This window comes from Barbus barbus (assembly GCF_936440315.1).
Source record: "Barbus barbus genome assembly, chromosome: 33".
Lineage (NCBI taxonomy): Eukaryota > Metazoa > Chordata > Actinopteri > Cypriniformes > Cyprinidae > Barbus > Barbus barbus.
The window spans coordinates 4,162,160-4,188,490 of record NC_136761.1 but is presented as its reverse complement, the minus strand read 5'-3'; the positions used below and the strand labels follow the sequence as shown (position 1 = coordinate 4,188,490).

Genomic DNA, 26,331 nt, shown 5'->3' with positions numbered 1-26,331 from the left:
AGTATAGGGACCAATCGTCACTATTAACTAGTTGCTTATTAGCATGCATATTACCAGCATATTGGCTATTTATTAGTACTTATAAAGCATACATTCTGAAAAGTTCTAAATTATATTCCAAAGCAAATGTTCTAAAAACTTCTAAAAAACGATATTATAAAAAGCATATATATATATATATATATATATATATATATATATATGTATCTATAGAGGGACCACTGCCATGATTCCGTCTTAAACTTTTAGTCAATTATTTTTAGATTCCACCTGCCATCCTTATGATAGTGCAGAAAAAGAAAACTGCACATACAAGACGATTTTCATGCTTTTTTTTTTCATTTTCATTTATTTGATGAATGATGACCTCTAGCATTTGTACTGCAACTAATCTTTCTGTTTCTAGCTTAGATTTTTAACCACCAAGGTACACCAACCCTGTTTTTTTTTGTTTAAATAATGGATTAACCCAATACAAAATTGCAGATATTTCATATAAACATCTATTACACATTAAGAGCATTACCATTGACTATGAGAGTAATGTTTAGTCTTTTCTCCAGGGCTGCACGTGTGTTTTTCAGGATCAGTGTGTATTCTCCAGCATCCTGCTTACACACGTCTCTGATCTCCAGAGCATGCTGCTGGACCCTAAACCGACTGAACTCTGGCCGTCTGGTGATCAGTCTGCCATTCTTATACCTGCACACATACAGATCATTTAAAACATAATACTGTCTGGTTAAATATATGCACATTCATGACTATTTTTAAAGATGAAATGTGCCCATGATGACATTTTGTTTCCAAAACAGGACATTTAACATGAAGAAAAATATAGGACGGCACTTGATTTTATCCATTAATAACTTATTGAATGGTAAAAATGTCAGTAACACTTTAGCATAGGGACCAATTCTTACTATTAACTAGTTGCTTATTAACATGCCTATTATTAACTTAGCTGTTTATTAGTACTTATAAAGCACATATTCTGCATGACCATATTCTACATCCCTAATACTACCCAATACCTAAAATTAACAACTACCTTACTTAGTATTAATAAGCAGAAAATTAGGACTTTACTGAGGCAAAGGTCATAGTTAATGGTTTGTTATCAGCGAGAATTGAACCTTAAAATAAAGTGTGACTGAAATGTCTCTATGGGGCTTGGTGTTGTCAGGCAAAGCTGTTTCTGATGCAGAGCATGGCAATTTATTTTGATGACAGATTACATGATATAAAAATACATTCAGATTATATGGCAAGCACAGAATTCACAAGTTGCTCATGCATGATTGCAAAAGCTTGACTTTTTACCATTGTGTTTCTGGTAAGGGGTATGCTGACACTTTCACAGGCAGCCGGGCAGATTTTTGTCCCTCTTTTGCCTCTATAACTGATCCATTCCTGTAGTCCAAGCTGATGAAAGGCTTCTCTGTGGAGTTATGGAAGAAGAGCTGTTACATTAGCAGTAACGTGCTGTTTGTGTTTAACTACATATGTATAATAGTACAGGCATAGTTATTTTTACATACCGTGAACTAAGACTACAGTAGTAAGATCTTGCTTCACCTCCACACTACTGGCAGAGCAGGTGTAGTAACCGCTATCATCCACATTAACGCTTCTGATTGTGAGGATACTAGAGACTTCCGTGGCTTTGTCCAGGATGTTACGCACAGACTGTAAACTCGTCAGCCTATTCTCCTGTCCACACAGTGTAAATCTGATTAGTGGCCTTTTATGTTCTTGTTGTGTGCACTTGGTATTTGCAACGTCACCAATTAAAATACTACATACTACCACATAACTAGTGTTTCCCTCATTTTGAAAGGTCACTAGCTACAGAACGACTATACCACAGTCATAGATTAATGTGAGTTATGCTGGCACAGTGAGGTCTATGCAAAATACAAGAAGTATATTAGAAATATAAGTAATATAAGATACGAATATATACAATTATTAGAAATTGGAGGCCTGTTTTTGTTAACATTGAGATTTTTTGCACTGTGCCAATATTTATGGCAATTAAGCATTTTATTTTTAATGCATAAAAAATGTAGTAAAAGAGTAATAAAATTAGGCTTTATTTCATTTAAGCAAAAAATACGTAATAGGCTAAATGTGACCTGAACATGAATTGCATGATTCCAGTACACAAGAGATGCAGGAAACTAACTAAGGCTGATGAAGAAATGAAATCCTGGACTATTGAGACAGTGGAAATAATAACTGGATAGATGTACTGAATGAGTGGCCACAGATAAGCACATGCGTGTGGAAGAATGATGAACAAGACAGTTTGCATATGTTAGCAGAGATTTATTACTAGAGAACGCAATCACGCCAAAGCCACTGCATTTTTGTTCACAGGCCGATACCATTGCAAATGAATTAGTTAAAGGTAATTTATTCTGAATTGGACAGGTCATGTTCTTTCTTGTAGCTGATGATAGTGATAACTGTAATATGCAGTGTGGCCTGGTAATTACCTTTTGGCCCGGGTAGTCCCAGTGGAATTCCACACCGGTGTTGAACTCGACCAGCGCCGTGCAGTTGAGCTCCAGACCCTCCCCCTGCATGAGCTCCACGGGCGAGTCCTCAGGAAACAGCTTGAGCTCATAAAACTTCAGTCCTGTTGGGTGTTGCAAACATGGACTTGTCAGCACTTTTCAAGTTCTTGGAGCCATGGATGAAGTGTTTGTATCATTGCTGTCTCCACCATGATATTAGGGCGTTGTGGGAGGTTGCTATGTGGTTGCTAGATGCTCTGGACAGTTTTTAAAGTACCGCTGTACAGAAACACTTACTGTAAGTGAGATTTTTGGGATAGACTTTGTTTTAAGGTGTCCTTTTTAAAGTTAATTTACATAAATAAGTACTAAGTAATATTAATGAACAACACGCACTTACTATAAGGTTAGTGTTAAGGTTTGGGTTTGGTCTAAAGTTAATTGCTTGTAATTATGCATTGTACTTTACTGTTATTAGTGTAGTAACAAGGACTCTAAAATAAAGTGTTTTTTGGCAATTGTTGTCATCCTCTATGTGAAAATGGCATCTGACTATTTAAAAAAATGAGTTAACATTTTATTTTAAGGTGTCCTTGTTACACCTTACAGGTACTTAATAAATTATGCATAATTACATGCAAGTAACCCTAAGCCTAAACCTAATCAAAACCCTAACCATATAGTAAGTACATGTAGTTAATTAATATTACTCAGTACTTAAATGTATAATTACACTGTAATTACACTTTAAAATAAAGTGTTACCAAAATATGATTACAAATGTTAAAACATGATCTGATCCACATTCTTTACAAGTGACTTTATCAACAAACACCAATCACACTTTCTTGGCAAATTTTGAAATATTGTGAAATTACAGGATCTGGCATTGACTGATGTGTTTCAATGCAAGGTCTTCTTTACTGTGGTCCTTTCTGTGTGTGTGATCAGCGTGATTAGTAATAACCTCATTAATCTAAATTAAACCCAACTGTGACTTTTTGGGTTGTTGGTAATTTGCAAGTTTTAATGGCCCAAATAAAGCAAGTGAAGCAAACAAAGCCATTAGGTGAATTTTATTAGATATGCTAATGTAATATTTATTGTGGGAAGTCGTGGCCTAATGGTTAGAGAGTCGGACTTGTAATCCGAAGGTTGCGGGTTCGAGTCTCCGGCCGGCAGGAATTGTAGGTGGGGGGAGTGAATGTCCAGCGCTCTCTCCACCCTCAATACCACGACTGAGGTGCCCTTGAGCAAGGCACCGAACCCCCAACTGCTCCCCGGGCGCTGCAGCATAAAATGGCTGCCCACTGCTCCGGGTGTGTGTTCACGGTGTGTGTGTGTTCACTGCTGTGTATGTGCACTTTGGATGGGTTAAATGCAGAGCACGAATTCCGAGTATGGATCACCATACTTGGCTGAATGTCACTTCACTCATGTCACTCACTCATGTCACTTCACTCACTCACTCATTCAGGAGGTCAGCTGGTATGCTCTGCTGACTCTACATCACCACTAAGCAAAGTTTTCATTAGTCCCTCTTGAGTAAAAAGGCTATTGATTTTGGCCAGTGTTTTGTATGACCCTCACTTTAGATCGAAAAAAGAAGGACAATGACTTCATTTAGCAGTGTAATGATAAAGCATTTCTGAGAGGTCCCTCAACAGGATGAGAGAAGATCACAGCCAACTCCAGAACCAGCGTACAGTATGGAAAGAAAATCTATTCAACTATCTGGACAAATCCTGCTTTCAATGTGATATCAAATCATCATATTATACTTCAATCAATATACTTCACAACATTCTACATGACATTTAACCAAGGAAAGCATGTTCCTAGATCAGAAACCTCTGTGGGTTCTGGAACAACATTCCTATTAACCAATCACAGCCTTAAACATAATGCAACGGGCAGCAGCGGTTGAGAATGCTGTTTCCACCCCTAACCACAACCGTAAAATACAAAGATGGAAACTGGAATGTGATTGTTGACACTGATTGTTTGATGGATGAATGTTTGTTATTCATGTCGCTCGGCTAGTATCTGCCAAATGGTTTAAATCTAAAACATAAATGATCCTTCTTGGCAATATCACCATTTTGTAAAACAGAATATTCAATTTACTCAATAGCATCTTGATCTATTATTTGTTATTATAGCTATGACCATTACTAATGTGAACTATTAAATTACTGTGTTAGATTTTAGAAGGGCTTCATTACCTACAACTACTTAAAACAGTATGTGTCCACTCGGCAGCATTAACCAAAGTTAAGTTTTTGCTTCTTGAAGAAAGATTCTGAAGAACAGGAATGTACAGTATATGAAAAAACTAAACAGTTTTGATATAAAGGGCATCTATTCTATTGAATATTTAATACTTACCTATTGCCTGCACAATAAATATAGATGATCTGTGCTCGTTGTTGTGGACTGAGGTGGAGCAGAAGAAGCCGAAGAAAGTGGAACTGTTCTTAAAGATGTAGCTGGGAACCAACCAGCCCCTTTTATTATTCCAGGTGATCTCATTGCCTTCAAGAAGCAATGGAGCCTGCTCTACCTGTACCAACAACAACAAACATTCAGCTCAAACATTATCTGAAAGTTTGGAAAAGAAAAAAATTATTCTTTGTATCTTTGAAAAATAAGTTGCATGGTTTTTGAAAAAAATAAGGTGTGGTCACAACAGAGAAATTTTGCAGACAAAAAAGATCCACTTTTTATTGTCAATACCATAGATATGTATGAAGCACAGCTCACACAGAAGTCACTTTTTGACCAAGTAGCTTTCTGGTGGTTAACGCAATGAATTCACAGGACCAATTTAAAAATGAGCAAACACTGCATTGAAAATATGTTTTAGCCTTATGTGAAACTTGCAATCTCGTGGATTCTTGGAGTCATGGATTCACATGACTGGATTTTGCCCATGAAACTTTGCAGAGCAAATGCAACTACACAAACTAACTAACTACTTTAAATAGAAATCTGCCTAAGGCAGAAATCTAGAGACTAAATGGGGCACAATTCAAGTCTATTCAAGTCACACTTACTGCATCTAATTTGCTTTACATTGAAAATTCTGTCATTGTCTTTCCCACCTCATGCCACTCAAAACTCCCCACTGAACCAAATGTCAAAGCTGCTCCTGTCCATGCAATCAAATTCATGGTTATCATAGTGGTCAAAGTCTAGTCATGGTCTGAAAAAAATTAAAACAATTCTGAAGATATTTGAAAATATTATTATTATTATTATTTTGGAATACTTAAATATTATTTGATTTATTGGAAATATTAAGGTGTTGTGAGATATCACACCCGTCTATGTGACAGCCACAGGCTCTGTTTACAAAAGAAAGAGTCGAGGGATCAGGATTAGCACTTTTTAGAAAATGAGCCAGTTACATATATTTTGCATATGTGCAATTGCTGACATTGGTTTGCCTGATATGCAGAGAGGGTGTATGGCTGATGCTAACAAAATGGTTTAAATGCTAACAAAAGGCTTAAATCAGTTACAGCACTTTTAAAGATGTCTAAAGAAGTTTATTTTAACAAAGTATAAACAGGCCCGTATCTTTCTGCCCCATTTCAACACTACAGACTTTTCCCAGTAAACCCAGCCCATAAAGTATGATTATCTGGAGAACAACCAAGTTGCTAAAATTCTGGAGAAAAAAAACAACATTTATTTAAATTACTGTTCATTTCCTTTGGCTTGGAAAGCTTTGTCACCTGAGTCAGTTAAAGGCTGAAGTTACACTGCATATACAGTAACTGTAATTATCCTGGGTTAAATCTCTAAAATAATACATAAACAAACAAGTCCCCTAATCCATTTTTGCAAAAACAAAGAGATCAGGTGAGTTGCTGTTGGAGGACCTACCGAGAAGAGAGAGACTTTCAGGTCAGGATCTGAAACCAGGCATGGCACTTCAATGTGAGTTTGAGAATCCGTTATGAAGATGGTCTCCATGTCGTTCTCATTTCTCTTGATGAATGGATGCTGTGGGTCTGTTTGTTTGAAGAAAAGTGAAATTAGTTTAGTTGTCCATATTTTTCTTAAGTAAAACCTGCCCCAGGAAGTACATTACAACTTTTAGGGCCCTCCGGATTTACAGATTTACCACAAGTTTTGAAAGCAGAAATTTGAAGCTTCTATTTTTTAAACGCTTTTACTTGAATTCTTTATGAAAAAATGTTTGGAGTTTGAGCTGTAATGTAGGTGGATCAACTTCTGGTTATGGACATAATTTCAGTGGGCAAGGGTTCTAACACTCGTAACGTTTAAGGTTAGAATCATACATAAACAAATATGCAAATGCAAGAAAGCAGTCTCAGGCAACACTGCTCTGGTGATAAACGTCCATACTCAAGGGGTGAGAGAGTTTGTCAATCTAAAAAAAGATAGTGACTTTAACTGGTTGAGCAAGATTGTCTTCAGATTGTTGCTCCATCATTATAGTATCTGACCTGAAATAGAAAAAGGACAGTAGAAAGAAACTGTGTATGCTAATGCTTGCTATAGATCCCTTTGCTGTAATGCTGAGAATGCTGCAAGCGCCTGCAATGCGTTATAAATTGTGGCCTGACACCAGCTGCGCTTGTGAAGCTAGAGGCGTTTGTATTCACAGACTTGCATAGAGTAGATGGTAATACTTCAAATTATACTAAATTACACTTGCTTCCTAGACTAATGTACTGTATGTGTGTGACTGAACACACATTTTTCAAAATGATTTTCTGTGCCAATCAACAGCATGTCACAGACCTTGTTGATAAAGCATTAAAGTATTTAACTCAGAATAAAGCCAAGACATCACATTCCACCTCAAGTTCTTTGACTGAATATACACAGTTTTAGTCTGTGAATGATCTGAAATATCTAAGAGTGCAAATTTTTATGACACCGCTCTATCAACAGTCTCTAGAACGCTCCTTAAACCACTCAATAACAGCCTTTTGTCTTGGTCAGCATGCATATGTGTGGGACGCTAAACAAACCTCTCCAGATTTCCCTTTCAGCTGGAGGTCACAGCGCCATTTCTAAGCCTTTCTTTGTACATCACCTGGTGATGCCTGCATCTCTAAAGCCACCATTATTCCAATGAGTGTGATTTTTCCTCACGTAGCTTAAAGCAATCACTCCAAGCTGTCGGAGTCCAAACAAAAGGATTGTATCTTGAGGTTTATGTTTCTGCCCCGCGGTGGTCGGCATGTACAGATGTAATAGGAAAAATATACAACTCCTGCACAGTTATGGTGCATCACCATAAATCATCTTCAGGAGGTGAATTGCTTTTTTGAGGGTGAAGAGACTGGGAGGCACTGGAGGGCATGACATATAGCTATAATGCCGACAACTCCAAGAGGCAGCGGGACCTATAAGCAGTTAACTGAAGCCACATGCCGCGAAATGCCATTCTGCTTTACGGTCACTGCTAATTTATAGCTGTGATTTCAGCTGGCTCTGATCAACCCCCTGGTAAGATCTGTGGAAACTGTTTCGGCATCTTGTCAGGAGAAATCACACATTTCACAAGAGTGAGTGACTCAGCTGACTCTTTGATCAACTGGTCGAAAACCAATTGCTTACAAATACAGAGCTGGATTGTGTCAGGAAGATCAAAAATCCACCTGTGAATAGTTAAAGAAACACATTAAACATCAATTCTTTCATACATCATTCCAAACCTGCACTCTATTGATATTTTCTGTAGTAGAGAAAAATAAATATATTTTTAATATCACTGTAAAAAGTGATATTGACTTAACTTAAAAAAATTGAGGAAACCCGTTAACCTTAAAATGATTAAGTAAATAAAAAATAAATAAAAAAAGTTGACAATTCACTTAATTAATTTTTTTTTATTATAATATACGTAATTGTAATGGGTGCATTCCTTTAAGAAAACGTGATTACGTAGTGGTTACGGGGTTAAGGGCACATGTTGGGTTCTGTGAGTGTGTTCACCACTTTAAGCGAGAATAAAGTGATTCTGTTGCTCTGTCAAGACAAGTGTGTTCATTAGAAATCATTACAGTAATAATTTTAAGGTAACGGGTTTCCTCAATTTTTTTAAGTTAAGTCAACTTATCACTTTTAAAACAAACTGTAACTCTTTAGTTTGGGCAACAGTTCTTACTATTAACTAGTTGCTTACTAGCAGCATATTATTCATATATTTGTTGTTTATAAGTACTTATTACACAGATCTGTGGAATACTCGATTCTGATTGGTCAGTCACCACATTCCAAGGTATGTTTTTCCCCGGTAACAACTGGTTAAAACTAATAACACAGGCTCATCCGGGTCACTGCAGTCAGCACTATTTGCTTACTGGGAACATTTTTGCTTCATGGAAGCTTTGTGTTTGGTTGACTAATAAAATATAAAAATTTATTGATTATAAACAAATATTATAATCAATATTCTCTGTACAAATATTTAATCATGCCATCCTTGGTATTGCGGACTCACTTTCTCGTTTTATACAAACGCAGCTGCTGTCATTTTGTGACGATTGTTTTGCACACTGTATGGATTGAAAGATATCTAACAAACTGTTAAGAAAGTTTCATCTTAAATCATTATCTTTTATCGCCATAATTATTCATGTGGTGAAATTCTGTGTAATAAGTAGTACAGCTGTACCATATTTCCTAATGTCCTTGTAGTTTGAACTTGCCACTTGCTACCACCTGCTTTCTTCAAAGAAGCTTTGCGTTCAAATATTTCAACTCAAACCAATATTTTGTGTCTAATTATTTAGTTTGTGAACAAGTGAGATAATGTACATCCAGACAGTTGTTATCGTAAAATAAAGCCCTTCAGTCTAATATGTTTGTCAAGCTTTGCTCTGCTATAACAACCGGCTGGATGCACATTATCGCTTCCTTATAAAGTACATATTAATATCTTATACTGCATCACCATATTCTACATCCCTTTAATCCTACCCCATAAACTTACCAACTACCTTACTACCTATTAATAATCAGCAAATTAGGAGTTTATTGAGGCAAAATTCATAGTTAATAGTTAATATAGTGAGAATCAAAGAAACTTCTCAAAGTGCTTTACATTAAAAACAACTTTAATAATACAAGCAATAAAAAAGGCCAACCTAAAAAAATCGTTTTAAGATAACATTTAAAAGTATCAAGTGACAATGTCTGTCAAGCTCCAAAATGGCCATAAAGCCTGTCTACTGAAGTCATACACTAGTTTTGTGCAATGCACAGTCCAAAATATAAGTTGTTCTTCAATGATACAATGTTGTTTTGGCATTAATGATGCCCAACTAATCCAAAACAAAGCAACCAGCGTGCTCTTCCAGCTAATCCAGGCGTGCCAACAAACTGTTTTAAAATGTGAACACAGGATAAATGTGAACTTCACTGGATTGTGGGCACTACATTTACAGTCTGTCCAGTTTTTGTTTTTTTTGGTCACCATAACTTGCTGCTTTTGTGGTTGAACTATTCCTTTAATTCAGGCTTCAATGTTGTCTGCTGGAGTGTTTAGATTAAAAACATGGGCAGTTTCATAAAGTTAGTAGGCCTGGATTCAAAAACCTTTTCCAATAAAAAGGTACCAGTGAAATGACTGAGTGTTGAATAAAATATTTTTTTCTGATAAGGCCAATTCATTTATTAAATCAAGCTTGACACAAATATATTAAACTATAGCTGAACTCTTATCCACAATACTGAGGAGATAATAGGAAAACCAAACATGTTTTAAGCGTGTTCATGTGTAATCGTCTCTGACCTTTTGAAGAGGGCTGATGTTTTGAATGAGACGTTTATGATGTCTTTGTCTGTTACCCAAAGAAAATACAAACTTTAGACAAAGATAGCCTGGCCAAGCATTCTTTGAAGGGAGTCAAATAAAAATTGGATTTGTGATTTGGTTTGCCTCAGGAAAATGCCACAAAAGGGACCAGACACTGATATTCAACTAAATTGAACTACTTTCAAAGGTTATGTATTTACACAAATAAGCTAAAGAACAAAGAAGAATTGCAATCCATTTGTTACAAACTTTAACATTAACTGCAGCCTCATTATAACAACAACATTTAAACTCCATTTGAGTCCTCATAGCTTCCTACTGGTATCAATTACTTACAGTACATAATTTACATTACTGTAATGACTGAGCTGTTCTCAGTGTAATGCATGTGCTGAAATGCATATAAAGTAGTGTGATTTTAGAATAAAGTACATTTGTCCTTGCACTTCCATAACATTTCCTCCCTTTAGAAATAACTTTAATGATATCATACAGTGCATACAGAAGTGATATTACTATGTTTTGTTCACACTATCTTTATCAGTATTTCATTATGTTTATGTTTAGTAACTTTAGAAGTACATATCAGCTTATTCTACTAACCCTAAACATAACCTTATGTAAGTCTACTAATAGTCTAATGAGAGTTAGTTGACATGTAGTGGCATAAAGTAACATAATGTTACTTGTAGTTAGTAGAATGTCTAAAGTGGACTATTGAAATAAAGTGTAACCTATTCAGAAATGTATCCGCATTGATACAAAACGTGATTTTACAGTGGGGGAAAAAATACTTTGATCCCCTGCTGATTTTGTACATTTGCCCACTGACAAAGAAATGATCAGTCTATAATTTTAATGGTAGGTTTATTTGAACAGTGAGAGACAGAATAACAACAACAAAATAAAAAAAAACACATTTCTAAAAAGTTAAATTGATTTGCATTTCAATGAGTCAAATAAGTAGTTGATCCCCTATCAATCTGCAAGATTTCTGGTTCCCAGGTGTCTTTTATACTGAGATTAGGAGCACTATTTTAAAGGGAGTGCTCTTAATCTCAGTTTGTTACCTGTATAAAAGACACCTGTCCACAGAAGCAATCAATCAATCAGATTCCAAACCATGACCAAGACCAAAGAGCTGCCCAAGGATGTCAAGGACAAGATTGTAGACCTACACAAGACTGGAATGGACTACAAGACCATCGCCAAGCAGCTTGGTGAGAAGGTGACATCAGTTGGTGCGATTATTCGCAAATGGAATAAACCCTCGGACTGGGGCTCCATGCAAGATCTCACCTCGTGGAGTTTCAATGATCATGAGAACGGTGAGGAATCAGTCCAAAACTACACGGGAGGATCTTGTCAATGATCTCAAGGCAGCTGGGACCATAGTCACCAAGAAAACAATTGGTAACACACTACGCCGTGAAGGACTGAAATCCTGCAGCGCCCGCAAGGTCCCCCTGCTCAAGAAAGCACATGTACAGGCCCGTCTGAAGTTTGCCAGTGAACATCTGAATGATTCAGAGGAGAACTGGGTGAAAGTGTTGTGGTCAGATGAGACCAAAATCCAGCTCTTTGGCATCAACTCAACTCGCCGTGTTTGCAGGAGGAGGAATGCTGCCTATGACCTCAAGAACACCATCCCCACCGTCAAACATGTAGGTGGAAACATTATGCTTTGGGGGTGTTTTTCTGCTAAGGGGACAGGACAACTGCACCACATCAAAGGGACGATGGACGGGGCCATGTACCGTCAGGGCCAGGGCATTGAAAATGGGTCGTGGATGGGTATTCCAGCATGACCATGACCCAAAACACATGGCCAAGGCAACAAAGGAGTGGCTCAAGAAGAAGCACATTAAGGTCCTGGAGTGGCCTAGCCAGTCTCCAGACCTTAATCCCATCTTAATCCAATAGAAAATCTGTGGAGGGAGCTGAAGGTTCGAGTTGCCAAACGTCAGCCTCGAAAACCTTAATGACCTGGAGAGGATTTGCAAAGAGGAGTGAGACAAAATCCCTCCTGAGGTTTGTGCAAACCTGGTGGCCGTCCACAAGAAAAGTCTGACCTTTGCCAACAAGGGTTTTGCCACCAAGTACTAAATCATGTTTTGCGAAGGGGTCAAATACTTATTTGACTCATTAAAATGCAAATCAATTTATAACTTTTTTTAAATGCGTTTTTCTGGATTTTTTTGTTGTTATTCTGTCTCTCGCTGTTCAAATAAACCTACCATTAAAATTATAGACTGATCATTTCTTTGTCAGTGGGCAAACGTACAAAATCAGCAGGGGATCAAAGTATTTTTTCCCCACTGTATATATTACAGCTATATATACAGGCATGTACATACATTTTTGGATTACAAAAGTTCTTTTGGTCACACACCACTTATATGATACAACCTGTATATATATCACAGCTCACCAAAACTGAATGATACAACCAGAATTTATTCTAATAAAACTAATAAATTTTAATCCCAGTAAGAAGTTAGTTTGTTTACAGATCTCACCTCGTACAAAGACAAAAATGCTGGCTGCCGTGGTTCCATCGATGATAGCTTTGATGTCCTGGTAGAAGCAGCGGTAGTATCCCGAGTCATTGGCCTGGGTGTTGGTAAGTATTAAGGTCTTACAGTAAGGTTTCCCAGGCTCCCCTTGACACTCCTTCACCCTGACTGCTCTGTGGCCCGGGGTGTCAACGGGTGACTGCTGATCCTGGCGATCAGTAAACTCTACTTTACTTAGAGACACTTCAGGCCAGCTCCAGTCCAAAATCCGCTGTCCCCTGGTGGAATGGGTCAGATAATCACATTAAACTCAGTGCCATTGCAAATGTTTCACCAAAAACATTGCCCCATAATACACAACCACATGGTATCTGAGAGCTATATAAATTCTGATTGAAAAAGTGGTTTATACTCCAAATGTTCACCTTATAAACAAGACTGACTATCTCTGATTAGATAAAGTTTGAGTCTCCTCTTCCAGGCCTCTTCTTTAGTGTAAATCTGTGCAGATTTCTCATAAGCCGAAAAAATTGAGAAAAGTAACTGCACACCTTTCTCAATATGACATTAAGGTTTGTTGCACAAACGAAGCAGGATGGCTTGCACGGCATAATGTAATACTTAGAGGAGGTTAGAGGAGGGTGGTTGTTTAAATCCTCAATTCTAGGGTTTTAGAAATAATAATAGTAATGCTGTCTTGATTGTTAGCAAAAAAGTTTGTTGAGGAACATAATATGCATGTCTTGAAACCTGTGATCAAGTTTTTTAGATGGCAAAGGAAAAGGCAATGACATTTAAACTGATGTGTTCCTCAATCAGATAACGGAAAACAGTCATTTCTGAATGCCAGCCATGAGTTTGCGTAATACTGTTCATCGATCACACTGTGCGGTGGCCCAAAAATATGCTTTCCTCTCAAAGGTATATGTTTGTAACTGTTGAAAAAACTATTTATTCTGGGAATTCTTGGCAAGAAATGTCGGCAAATTTTGAAGGGATTAGAGCTAGATATATTGGATCGTCTCCCTGCATGTTCATACCACATTTATTTCTAAACTTAACCATCCAATCACTTCCAAATTCAACATTTGCCTTGTTTTTGTAATAGCTCACAGGCTTATCTGATTATTCAATCGAAAATGACCAAATCTGTCTTGATTGTTTATTTAACTAGACATTTTATCCCATTTGGCACCAAGAAGTAATTTAACCTAGATGCAGTAGGGCAGTCAATGTTTCATGTGTCCATGGACTTTTTTTTAATCAACACCAATATTATCAGAAATAATGTAGTCTATATATATATATATATATATATATATATATATATATATATATATATATATATAAATATATAAAGGTTCATTTTAGGTTCTGTAACTAGTCACAATCTTACCGTAACTAATTTAAATACCTCTCTGGTGTGACTAATTAATTTGTAAAAGTACAAATCTTTCATATTTAATATGAGCTGCATGCATAATAATTATTAGAAAAAATAGTTTAAAGTTGTTTATGACAGAACATGTTAAAAAGTTTAAGAAAGAGTTTAGTATTTAAGGTTGAGTACCCAATAAAGGATCATTTGATTGTACCTGCATGTAATGGTCAATGTGTCGTTGGTGTTAATCACGAGCTGGTCTTTGGTGTTGTCAAGGGTGGGTGGACTCATAGAAAACCCAGTCACCAGACCTACAGGAAGAGAAGAGCATCATCATGAGAAACAGTCAAATTCCCTTTATGTTCCAGGCACTAATAATCACACCAGACAGATGCTTGGATGTCGTTTCACCATGCGGTGAACCTCTAACATGAGGTCGAGTCAATTGTGTCCTTTGGGTTTTTAGTCCAATATAATTTACATTGCAGTTTCATTTAAAGTTTACACAATTTCTGTATTAAAAGCATATGGAATACATGCCACACTTCATGAGTTCAGTGACAACTCACTGAGTTTAAGGAAAACATTAACAAAATGTTGTGGGCAGAGAGGGTCCATTGTCAGTAGCGAAGAATCACAGCTCACAAAGAAATCACTTTCAAACCAAGCAGCTTTCTGTTGGTCAGTGCAATGAAGTCACATGACCAATTTGAAACTGGTGAAAATTCCTAATTGTGTAGAATTTTGCTATTGAAATTACTTGGGTTTCGTGTTTTGTAATATTTGTTTTACTTTGTTTTTGTACTGTCACTTATTTTCTCCTCTGAATATTTTTGAAGATGCATTGCCTCCCTGGACAAAATGCACCATGTATCATCGTTTACCTGAGACTGACTTTCCCATCATTAGGTGTTTCATTAGATTACCCAGACAACCATCAACAGATGTGCTTTATCATTTATTACAGAACTTTTTTACTATAAGTTCCTTGAGGACATTAAAAGGTCCTTAATCTGGTTTGTGTTTCACTGACAGTGGGACAGAAAGGTCAAAAGGTCATTGTGCACATGTTAATTGGTCTAGGAGTGCTGATGGTTTAAATGTCTTCTTTTGCTCTCAGAGGGCACAGGCGTATGAACATGCCAAGAGGAGTTATGAGACGCACCTGGATCTAATTAACACCAAAGGATGACAAGCAGAAACACTGAGCATCAAAACTAGCCTCCAGATCACTACACAAATCACATCAACAAGTGTTATTTTATATGACAAGTTTATTAGAAGGAGACTTCAGTGGAAATGAATACACAATATCCCGTCAGAAGAAATACAACCATATATGCAACTGAATATAGAGTCTGAAATTTGTATTTTCCTAATGTGATATATTTCTGAGTATGCAGGATATTTGTTTATTTCTGACAAGGTTTTAGAAAGGCTGAATTACCACGGTTCACTAAAAACAATACTGTAACAAGATACTGATATATGACATTGTGTATTAATTAATTAATTAATTAATTAATTTCTTTATTTGTTTTTGCACATTGTTTAATGTTTAGGTTTAGGTGTAGGGCAATAGCACATACAGTTTGGACAGTATAAAAACCATTACGCCTATGGGATGTCCCCACTTTTACAAAAACAAATGTGTGTGTGTGTGTGTGTGTAGTATAGTAAGGCTGTATATAATATGATAAATGATTTTGTTCTGTTTCAGTCAGATTGAGCTGTCACAGCTATGGCAGAGATTTACATATAGTACAAGACAGGGAGAGTGAGGCACAGTTCAAGTGACATCTCCTCTTTTTCTTTAGACTAGCAGAGCAATATGCTTTTCATGCCTGTCCCTGTGACTCCATAGACACCATAAGCACACATGTCAATCACAAGGAATATTTCTGGACCAGTGCATTTCATGTGCACAATCCATCTGTTTCAGACGCATCCGGCTTCAAACGCAACAATAGAATTTTATAAATATTTGATGGCGAGTCAATGACCTGTTTACAGTTGAACATGAACATCCTGTTGGCTTTTCTACAGCAATATTTTCAGCCCTGAAGATTTATTGTGGGCTATATCACCAGTTAGTGGATAATGTGAAATATAAGAGCTCACATTTATTATTGTTTTTTTGTTTGTTTTGTTTTGTTTTTTCTAAAATCCTATGTGCATTACATCTGCTTTGGTCTTAACTACCAGTTTGAGTGCAATATAATCTAGCTGATTCCCAGCCCAGTAGCCAGAAGGAGAAAAAACAAACATTAATTATTTTGTGAGCTTTAATAAGGTGATTTTTGTTCTGCAGAATTTGAACAGTGGTTGAGCCAATGATTTAAGAATTCAAAGTAAATAACATCCAATAGTAGGTACAGCATTAATTAAACTTACAGTCACAACCAAAAAATGGTCAATAAAAGTGTATCTATTTATTTTATTATTATTATTTATATATTTTTTTATTTTATTTTTATTAAATTTTAACAATTGTGCCCCTTCTAGCACTCAGGCTCTCTGTAGAAAAGCCAGCGCTGCAGTCACAGACCCCAACTTCTCACCCTTAGTCCTCTAATAAATATTAGATGTTTCCAACAACTGTACATCACAGTTGTACTATAGGATTTTCTAATACTGTAGTTAACGTAGAGAAATCTGAAAACAGAAAATGTGCATTATGCTCTGCTTAGGCTGTCTTTACAATTTAGAACCAAAACACTTATAACAATTTGCCAATTTTTCATCCAAAAAGTACAAATCTGTTTAGTAGCAACATCTGTAACCTGAACCTTTGTTTTCAGAACAACAACATTTACGATTATGACTGCATAAACATGACAAGACTTCAGCAAACAAGTAGGCGAAACCGAAGTGAATGATAGGGATCCTCAAATACTAAGAAGGATTGTCCAAATAACACAGAACTACTGCTGCAAAAGTAACAGCAAACCTTATATTCACCTTAAAGGCCCTGTTTCCTTAAAAGATTGACTACAGAGAAATTCACAAAGTCAAAAAAGAGCTGTAACTTTAATCACAGTCACCAATGCTAAAATATGAAAAAGATGAATTCATTATAAAACCTGGAGTGTTGGATCACCAAAATGACCTCCAACATCTGCCCGACTTGAATATTTTCAAACCATTATGGATAGTTTTGGAAAGAAGAGTGAGAAGTCAGTTCCCTTCTTCAACATCTCTAAAGTGACAGATGTTCTGATAGACAACATTCTACAGAAGACCATTTAAAAGCTGTATGAATCTACTCTTAGAAGGTTGAAAGCTGTCGTCACACATCGCACGTCACTGTTTTTAGGTCCAAATGCTCCCACATATCCCATTCATGAAAAAGCATGATCCTATTGTTTATCTCCATACTGAAATCTCAGTTGGCCAGACAGTCATTAATCTTTTCTGAAACATTAAAAATCGGTGTCCAGGATGTGACAAGCCTGGAGACTGCTGCGTACACTATGAGTTGTTAAAAACTTAGGTATGATATACGATGAATAATGTTCATAAATTGTTACTGAGATAGCATTTTCACTTGAAACTAGTAGCAGCTTGGACCCAGAAACAATATTATTGGAACATTGATACGTTGTGACTTAACAGATGTTCACATTAGTTTGTCCAGTTTGTCCTGAATGTTTACATTATATAACTTTAAGGGTTATTACTTTGAAACAAAACTTTGATTTATATATTCATATATTTAGATATGCATGTTTAACAACTAAATTATTTACTAAAGAAAGTCTTTGTAAAAAATGAGACTGACTAATGAATAATTCAAACTGAGAGATTGACATTACAACCCCAGGATAGAAAAAAAAACTTCTAATGGAAACTGCAAATAGGAAAATTAGGAAGCGATACAAACAAACATCAGAATAAAGTCTTGATCTCCTGACACAAAGCCAAACATACATTTGAATGCATTTTTTGTTTGAATGAATATGGACTAAGGCCGATATTATCAGAATCAGAATCAGAATGAGCTTTATTCGCCAAGTATGTTTACACATACGAGGAAATGATGCAGAAAAAGTAAGCATTTTGCTAAACACGTCAAGTTCTGTCTAACTTGTGGTTTAAATATGATCTATCGCCACATGGTTTGCTCACTTTGAACAAGAAAGATTGAGTTGCCTACATGCTGACTTGAAAAGATTTATGACAAACATTAAGCAGCTCACAGTGTGAGTGGTCACTCCTCATCCACAGCGTTTCTCATTTACTCTCCCCAGATGTGATGATGACACGGAAAAAAAAAAGATCCAAACTAGCAGTACTGTGCTCAATGGACCTTGTTTTAACTGTCCACTGCACACAGCAAAAACATTTGTAAGGATGTTTGACTTGTGCAAGCGTATTTTCTGCCAAAACATAGCCCATAGACACAGCTGGACAGCACCAAGGAATGAGCCGAATCAGAAACACTTGGAAGGTATCTGATAGCAGACCTACACGGACCTTACAGATATTAGGGCAGTATTTTTAAATCATCCAGTGTAAACTGAAGATTCAATGATAAATTGGCATGACACGGTGATGTGTGCCAGATCTCTTCCATATGGATATACATTTCTTTCACAAGGATGCTGTGTGTAGCAGTCGTCTGGGGTGCTGACTGTTAACCTGTCAGCGTGATATATGACTTGAGTAATACATAAGCAGTTAGCAGGGGTTAAGTCCTCGGCAGAGACAGTTGAGGGCACATACTGTATCACTTGTTTGTAATTCAAAGCACACTGCAACAGATACCGAATGTGTGCAGTGTTTAGATACCTCTTATTGTTTTGGGTTTTTTCAACTGGAGGCAAAATAAATTCCTGCATTGAATTCTCCACAGTGGCCCTGATCATGTCAACCAAGATGGAATTTCGGACCATGGAATTTAGAATGTAATGGTTCTGCTGTTCAGAGCTAGTTGGATGTGAGCATAGTATAAGTAATGATATTCCCTGAGCTACTGGGAATGATTGGGAAAGGTAGGGTGGGTGGTCAACTGATCATACAACAACTGACTAATTGATTAATGTTGACTATGTATTTTTTAATGAATTTATTATAATAATTATTTGTTTAATAACTGAAAAACAGTTTAAAACCAGCTGTAAGAGTATAGCTAGACCAAGCTGGTTAGATTTTAAGCCAACCAACTAAAACACATTAAACCAGGTTATGCTGGTCCCCTCCCTGTTTACCGTGGCGATGAGATTCATAGCAGACTGTCGTCACTCAATGGCTGGATGTCTAAGTGGTGCCCGCAGAATAACATAGGTTTTATAGACAATTGGACGAGTTTTTGGGGCAGACCTGACCTGTTGAAAAGAGATGGTGTTCATCCCTCTTGGGGTGGTGCCACTCTTCTCTCTAGAAATATGGCACATAGTCTTATAGTTCGTACTTGACTAACTGGGGCCCAGGTCAGGAAGCAGACAGACTGGTTTTTCTACAGAGAAACAATTGATAAAGCTTGGCTTACTGAATATCAGGTCCCTTTATACAAGAGCACTTTTTGTAAATGATTTGATCAATGATCATAACCTAGATTTGCTTTGTTTGACAGAAACATGGCTAAAACCAGATGAATACATTACTTTAAATGAGTTTACCCCTAAGATTACTGCTATAAAAATGAGCCGCGTCCAAAAGGTAAAGGGCGAGGTGTTGCTACAATTTATAGCAATATTCTCAGTATTTCTCAGAGCGCAGGCTTTAAATATAACTCGTTTGAAGTTATGGTGCTGCGTATAACATTATCTAGAGAAACACGTGTTAGTGATAAATCCCCTGTGATGTTTGTACTGGCTACTGTATACAGGCCACCAGGGCACCACACAGACTTTATTAAAAAATTTGCTGATTTTCTATCTGAGTTAGTACTGGCTGCAGATAAAGTCTTCATTGTTGGTGATTTTAATATCCATGTCGATAATGAAAAAGATGCATTAGGATCAGTATTGATAGACATTCTGAACTCTATTGGGTTAGACAACACATTTCAGGACCTACTCATTGTCGAAATCATACTCTAGATTTAATACTGTCACATAGAATTGATGTTAGTGGTGTTGAAATTCTGCAGCAAAGCGATGATATCTCAGATCACTATCTAGTCTTGTGTAAACTCCATATATCTAAAACTGTCAATTCTACTCCTTGTTACAAGTATGGTAGAACCATCACCTCTACCACAAAAGACTGCTTTGTAAGTAATCTTCCTGATTTATCTAAATTCCTCAGCATATCCAACAGCGCAGAAAAACTTGATGATGTAACAGAAACTATGGACTCTCTCTTTTCTAGCACTTTAGATACAGTTGCTCCTTTACGCTTAAGGAAGATCAAAGAAAACAGTCCGACTCCGTGGTATAATGAGCACACTCGCACCTTAAAGAGAGCAGCCTGGAAAATGGAGCGCAGATGGAGGAAAACAAAACTAGAGGTATTTCGTATAGCCTGGCGGGAAAATACCCTATCCTACAGAAAAGCATTAAAAACTGCTAGATCTGATTACTTTTTGTCTCTTCTAGAAGAAAACAAACAAAACCCCCGGTATTTATTCAATACAGTCACTAAATTAACGAAAAATAAAGCATCAACAGGTATTGGCATTCCCCAAGAGTACAGCAGTAATGACTTTATGAACTACTTTACTTCCAAAATCGATACTATCAGAGATAAAATTGTAATCATGTAGCCATCAGCTACAGTATCGCATCAGATCCCCTGAGGAACAATTCCACTCATTCTCTACTATAGGAGAGGAAGAATTGTATAAACTTGTTAAATCATCATTAACCCTATTCCATCTAAACTACTAAAAGAGCTGCTTCCAGAAGTCATAGGTCCTCTTTTGGCTATTATTAATTCATCATTGTCATTAGGATATGTCCCCAAAACCTTCAAATTGGCTGTAATTAAGCCTCTCATTAAAAAAACACAACTTGACCTCAAAGATCTAGTTAATTACAGACCGATCTCAAATCTCCCTTTTCTGTCAAAGATACTAGAAAAGGTAGTATCCTCACAATTATATTCCTTCTTAGAGAAAAATGGTATCTGTGAGGAATTCCAGTCAGGATTTAGACCGTATCATAGTACTGAGACTGCTCTCATTAGAGTTACAAATGACCTGCTTCTATCATCTGATCGTGGTTGTATCTCTTTATTAGTGCTACTGGATCTTAGCGCTGCGTTCGACACTATCGACCCCAACATTCTTTTGAATAGACTAGAACACTTTGTTGGCATTAGTGGAAGTTCATTAGCATGGTTCAAATCATACTTATCTGACTGCCATCAATTCATAGCAGTGAATGAAGAGATATCATATCGATCACAAGTGCAGTATGGAGTACATCAAGGCTCAGTACTAGGGCCGTTACTTTTCACGCTTTACATGTTACCCTTGTAAGAGATATTATCAGGAGACATAGTGTTAGCTTTCACTGTTATGCTGATGATACTCAGTTCTATATTTCTTCACGGCCCGGTGAAACACACCAAATTGAGAAACTAATGGAATGAATGCATAGTCGATATAAAACTGGATGACGAGTAACTTCTTACTGCTAAATTCTGAAAAAACAGAGGTGTTAATTATCGGACCTAAGAACCCCACATGTAATAACCTAGAACACTATCTAACACTTGACTGCTGCTCTTTCAATTCTTCTTCATCAGTTAGGAACCTAGGTGTGCTGTTTGATAGCAATCTTTCATTTGAAAGCCATGTTTCTAGCATCTGTAAAACTGCGTTTTTCCATCTCAAAAACATATCTAAATTGCGACCTATGCCCTCAACGTCAAATGCAGAAATGCTAATTCATGCGTTTATGACCTCAAGATTAGACTATTGTAATGCTTTATTGGGTGGTTGTTCTGTACACTTGATCAACAAAGTGAAGTGAAGTGACATTCAGCCAAGTATGGTGACCCATACTCGGAATTCGTACTCTGCATTTAACCCATCCAACGTGCACACACACAACAGTGAACACACACACACCTTGAACATACACCCGGAGCAGTGGGCAGCCATTTTATGCTGCAGCGCCCGGGGAGCAGTTGGGGGTTCGGTGCCTTGCTCAAGGGCACCTCAGTCGTGGTATTGAGGGTGGAGAGAGCGCTGGACATTCACTCCCCCCACCTACAATTCCTGCCGGCCGGAGACTCGAACCAGCAACCTTTGAATTACAAGTCCGACTCTCTAACCATTAGGCCACGACTTCCCCACTACAGCTGGTCCAAAATGCAGCAGCTAGAGTTCTTACTAGAACCAGGAAGTACGACCATATTAGCCCGGTTCTGTCAACACTGCACTGGCTCCCTATCAAACATCGTATAGATTTTAAAATCTTGTTAACTAGATAAAGCCCTGAATGGCTTAGCTCCTCAGTACCTGAGCGAGCTCTTATAGTCCTCCACGTCTGCTGCGTTCTCAAAACTCTGGCCGTTTGATAATACCTAGAATATCAAAATCAACTGCAGGCGGCAGATCCTTTTCCTATTTAGCACCCAAACTCTGGAACAATCTACCTAACACTGTTCAGGAGGCAGACACACTCTGTCAGTTTAAATATAGATTAAAGACACATTTCTTTAACCTGGCTTACACATAACACACTACTACACTTCTATTATTCAAATCCGTTAAAGGATTGTTAGGCTGCATTGATTAGATCAACCGGAACCGGGAACACTCCTCATAACACACGATGTACTCGTTACATCGTAAGAAGAATGTCATCTACGCTAATATTTGTCTGTTTCTCAGTACGTGTCCGGATCAGATGGTGGATCGGCGCCGGGAGATGATGTCTGATCGTCGGCGGAGGCCAGACACCTGGATTAGCCCCCGGGACATATCCCCAGTGAAGACCTCGACTAAAAATAAACAAAATAACTAAAAATATAATAAAATACATAACTACATAATACTATTATTGTTAGAAATTGCAACAATATAAAAATATAAATATAATACATTTATACATTAAAAATTTTAATTAAATCAATAATTAAACAATACATAAACAATAATATCCTGGCCAGAGGAGAACTGGCCCCCCGACTGAGCCTGGTTTCTCCCAAGGTTTTTTTCTCCATTCTGTCACAGAGGGAGTTTTGGTTCCTTGCCGCTGTCGCCTCTGGCTTGCTCAGTTGGGGACACTTGATTTCTAGCGATTATCGTCAATTTGATTTCATAGACACTATTTAAACTAAACTGAGCTAGACAATGACATCACTGAATTCAATAATGAAATGCCTTTAACTGAAAATTGAGTGTTTAATCTTATTATTATACATTACTGACACTCTATCCTCCAATATGATACTGTTAAGTGCTTTGACACAATCTGTATTGTTAAAAGCGCTATATAAATAAAGGTGACTTGACTTGACTTGACTAAAGAGTTAATGCTCTATTGAGATTAACTGGAATGAGCCAAAAGGAAAATGTTAATAGTGCTGTTACATCTGGGTAGATCTGAGCACAGCAAATCTAGGGGAGTCACATGCTAGATTACATAGGTCTCTCACTGCTGTCAACTGAAAAGCACAATTGTACTCTAGATATAGATATGTGGTTTGCAGAATATTCTGTTTCCTGAGAAAAGTGAGACCTTGGTGTCTCCATTAGTGACAGTTAAGCAACTCTGAATGTGAGCTGCTGGGTATTTTGGGAAGTTGTATGCCTGTGGAAAACAGATAAATCGTGCACTCAGGAGCAAAGAGCAGTTTGGAGCATGCATGCTGGATTGTTATTCACTATGGGACATATAACAGTGAGAAATAAAGCCTTCAAAGTTAGTCATGTGGCAAAAGTCTTTTCCCTTTTGCTCTGAGGACGGAAACATGGGGCCTTTGATAGGCAAATGCATTTTTTGTCTTATCCAGTAAATTTCCTGTTTTTCTGCTTGACTTTTCATTTCACAATTTCCTTTAGTGAAACATAACAGTGAAATGTTAAATTTGTTGTTCTATCTATCTATCTATCTATCTATCTATCTATCTATCTATCTATCTATCTATCTATCTATCTATCTATCTATCTATCTATCTATCTATCTATCTATCATTCTGTCTATTATCAGTGGGGTCAGATCACATCATCCCAATCAGACAGCGGGGCACAGGGCCTGAAATAGCTGTATGTCCGTCCTACAACTGGAGGGCAGCTAGGCCACGGAACAGACCTCCTCCCTGGACTGAGGAGTCAGCATCCCACTGCTCCCCGTGGAGGACGTCGGTCAAGCCCCGGGAGGGGATGTGCATGCACATTAAAGCATGAGTGAAGGAGAAAAAGCTGGATGCAATTCCACTGTCCTCTACAGCCAAGGCCAGGGACACGCTTTGATTCCGCTGTCACCCGTCGGGAGAGGATGAGATCCAAAAATGTGACTGTATGTCCTTTCATGCATGTCTATCTGTCTACTTGTGGCCTTCCTATTTCCTGGCTGGGATTTGGGGTGAGGTCAGGATGTTGTGGGAGGGGAGACATCTGTGTGGGTTTCCTACATGTCACTTTCTCATCCCTTACTAGTATTTCCTGTACCTGTGGAGGCTGCGAACAGGACGCTGTCCTCTTTCCACTGCATCGTTGCATTTTCTGTCATCACTGTCATTCAGAAATGATATTCCCCATTTAGATCTATGGGAAGAACCGTTTCTACCAATACTAAAACAGTAGGAGTCCTTGGTATGAACCAGTATTCAGCTCAGCTGAAAGTACAATCAAATTAGCCAAGATCTTTAGGGTTGTCACAGATTCCACGTGGGCCAGTGTCATTAGCTAACTGCAGCTATATTATAAATCTGCTGATTCAATGATGCAGACACAGAAATGGGTATCATGATATTAAGCATGCGAATATGGAATCACTTAGTGCCAAGGATACACTGGCAGTCCGTTTTCCCATGAAATCTCACTGACCTCCAATGGCAGACCATGCCATATCACTGACCAGAGAAACCTAACACTTCATAGTGCACCATGAAATATTGCCCTAGGCTATGGAGCTCACACCAATTATGGTGACTCTGCGCTTAAATAAGCTTCACATTTTCCTCCACTGAGGCCCCTCAAGAAGGGTCTCAATTTAAAGTGAAAACACAGTATATAACCTGATGACAAGCCCTTTAAACACAAACCAAGAAACAGACTGAAAGTCTGTCAGAGAATTCAGCTTGTATAGTAAGTGATTTAACAGAAGAGATAACATGAAAAAAAATAATGAAAAAGAGAAAATAATCTATGCAGCTCTTAAACCGAAAGAAAATATACTATTAATAAATAATAGTAAAAGGGATGCTGTTTATGTATTTATTTTTATTTCTCTGCTCCCATAGCCAGGAAGATCAGAATATTGGGAAAACATTGAGATTTCAAACCTCAATCTCCATACACAGTAAGGCAATTAGCAATTAGCACCGCTAATGTGAAACACATTGCTAAAAGTCTTGACATAAAAACATTTAAAATCCTATTCAGAGTTTGAAATATGGTTTTACAATTACAGCTTTAAAGAGTTCTGCAGTCATCTTTTATATTAAGAACATCCTGGAGAGCTGACAGATATTTGGAGTTTAATCAGTGGAATCTCTAGACGGTAATTACTTTCTATTATATGAAACACTACAGAGTCAGAGTTGGGGCCAACAAATTTCTCATGCTGTTACATAATAAACCTGTATGTGACACATACATCCTAATGCAAATGACAAGTCTTCAAATGTAACTGATTGATAAAAGGCTATATCAATTTTGCTCTTTAAAGTCAACAAAAAATAAAACGCAGGTTACATGGAAAGCTACGCTGCTTAAAAGGATTTTAGCAGTTTGGACTTTAGCACAGACACAGCACATGTTATGACAAAGCAGTCAAACACAGGGTCACCAATCTGTCATATGGTTTTCATTTGTGCAATGTTTTAATGCAGTCATCTATAAGTGGGGCTCTTATAGCTGTAGATTCCTAGAATTTAGAGAAAGCTCATCCTTCTGCCAAAGTCTTCACCCGAGGTGCTGTTATTTGATGTGTAACCGGCCAACACACTGGATGAGTTTTCCACCCTTCCCGATCTCACTATATG

General features: G+C 37.4%; 1 protein-coding gene across 3 annotated transcripts in view; it reads right to left on the bottom strand.

The window, feature by feature from the left end:
• LOC306853691 (vascular endothelial growth factor receptor 3) overlaps positions 1-26,331 on the bottom strand; it is a 62,779-nt gene that overhangs the window by 23,125 nt on the left and 13,323 nt on the right. For all 3 annotated transcript variants that reach the window (XM_079391285.1, XM_079391284.1, XM_079391283.1), the window contains 8 exons: positions 14,438-14,534; positions 12,846-13,120; positions 6,414-6,541; positions 4,911-5,085; positions 2,502-2,644; positions 1,542-1,713; positions 1,324-1,441; positions 527-702 (listed from right to left, as the gene is read on the bottom strand). In XM_079391285.1, the coding sequence (XP_079247411.1) occupies positions 527-702; positions 1,324-1,441; positions 1,542-1,713; positions 2,502-2,644; positions 4,911-5,085; positions 6,414-6,541; positions 12,846-13,120; positions 14,438-14,534 (1,284 nt within the window). The remainder of the gene's footprint in view (positions 1-526; positions 703-1,323; positions 1,442-1,541; positions 1,714-2,501; positions 2,645-4,910; positions 5,086-6,413; positions 6,542-12,845; positions 13,121-14,437; positions 14,535-26,331) is intronic.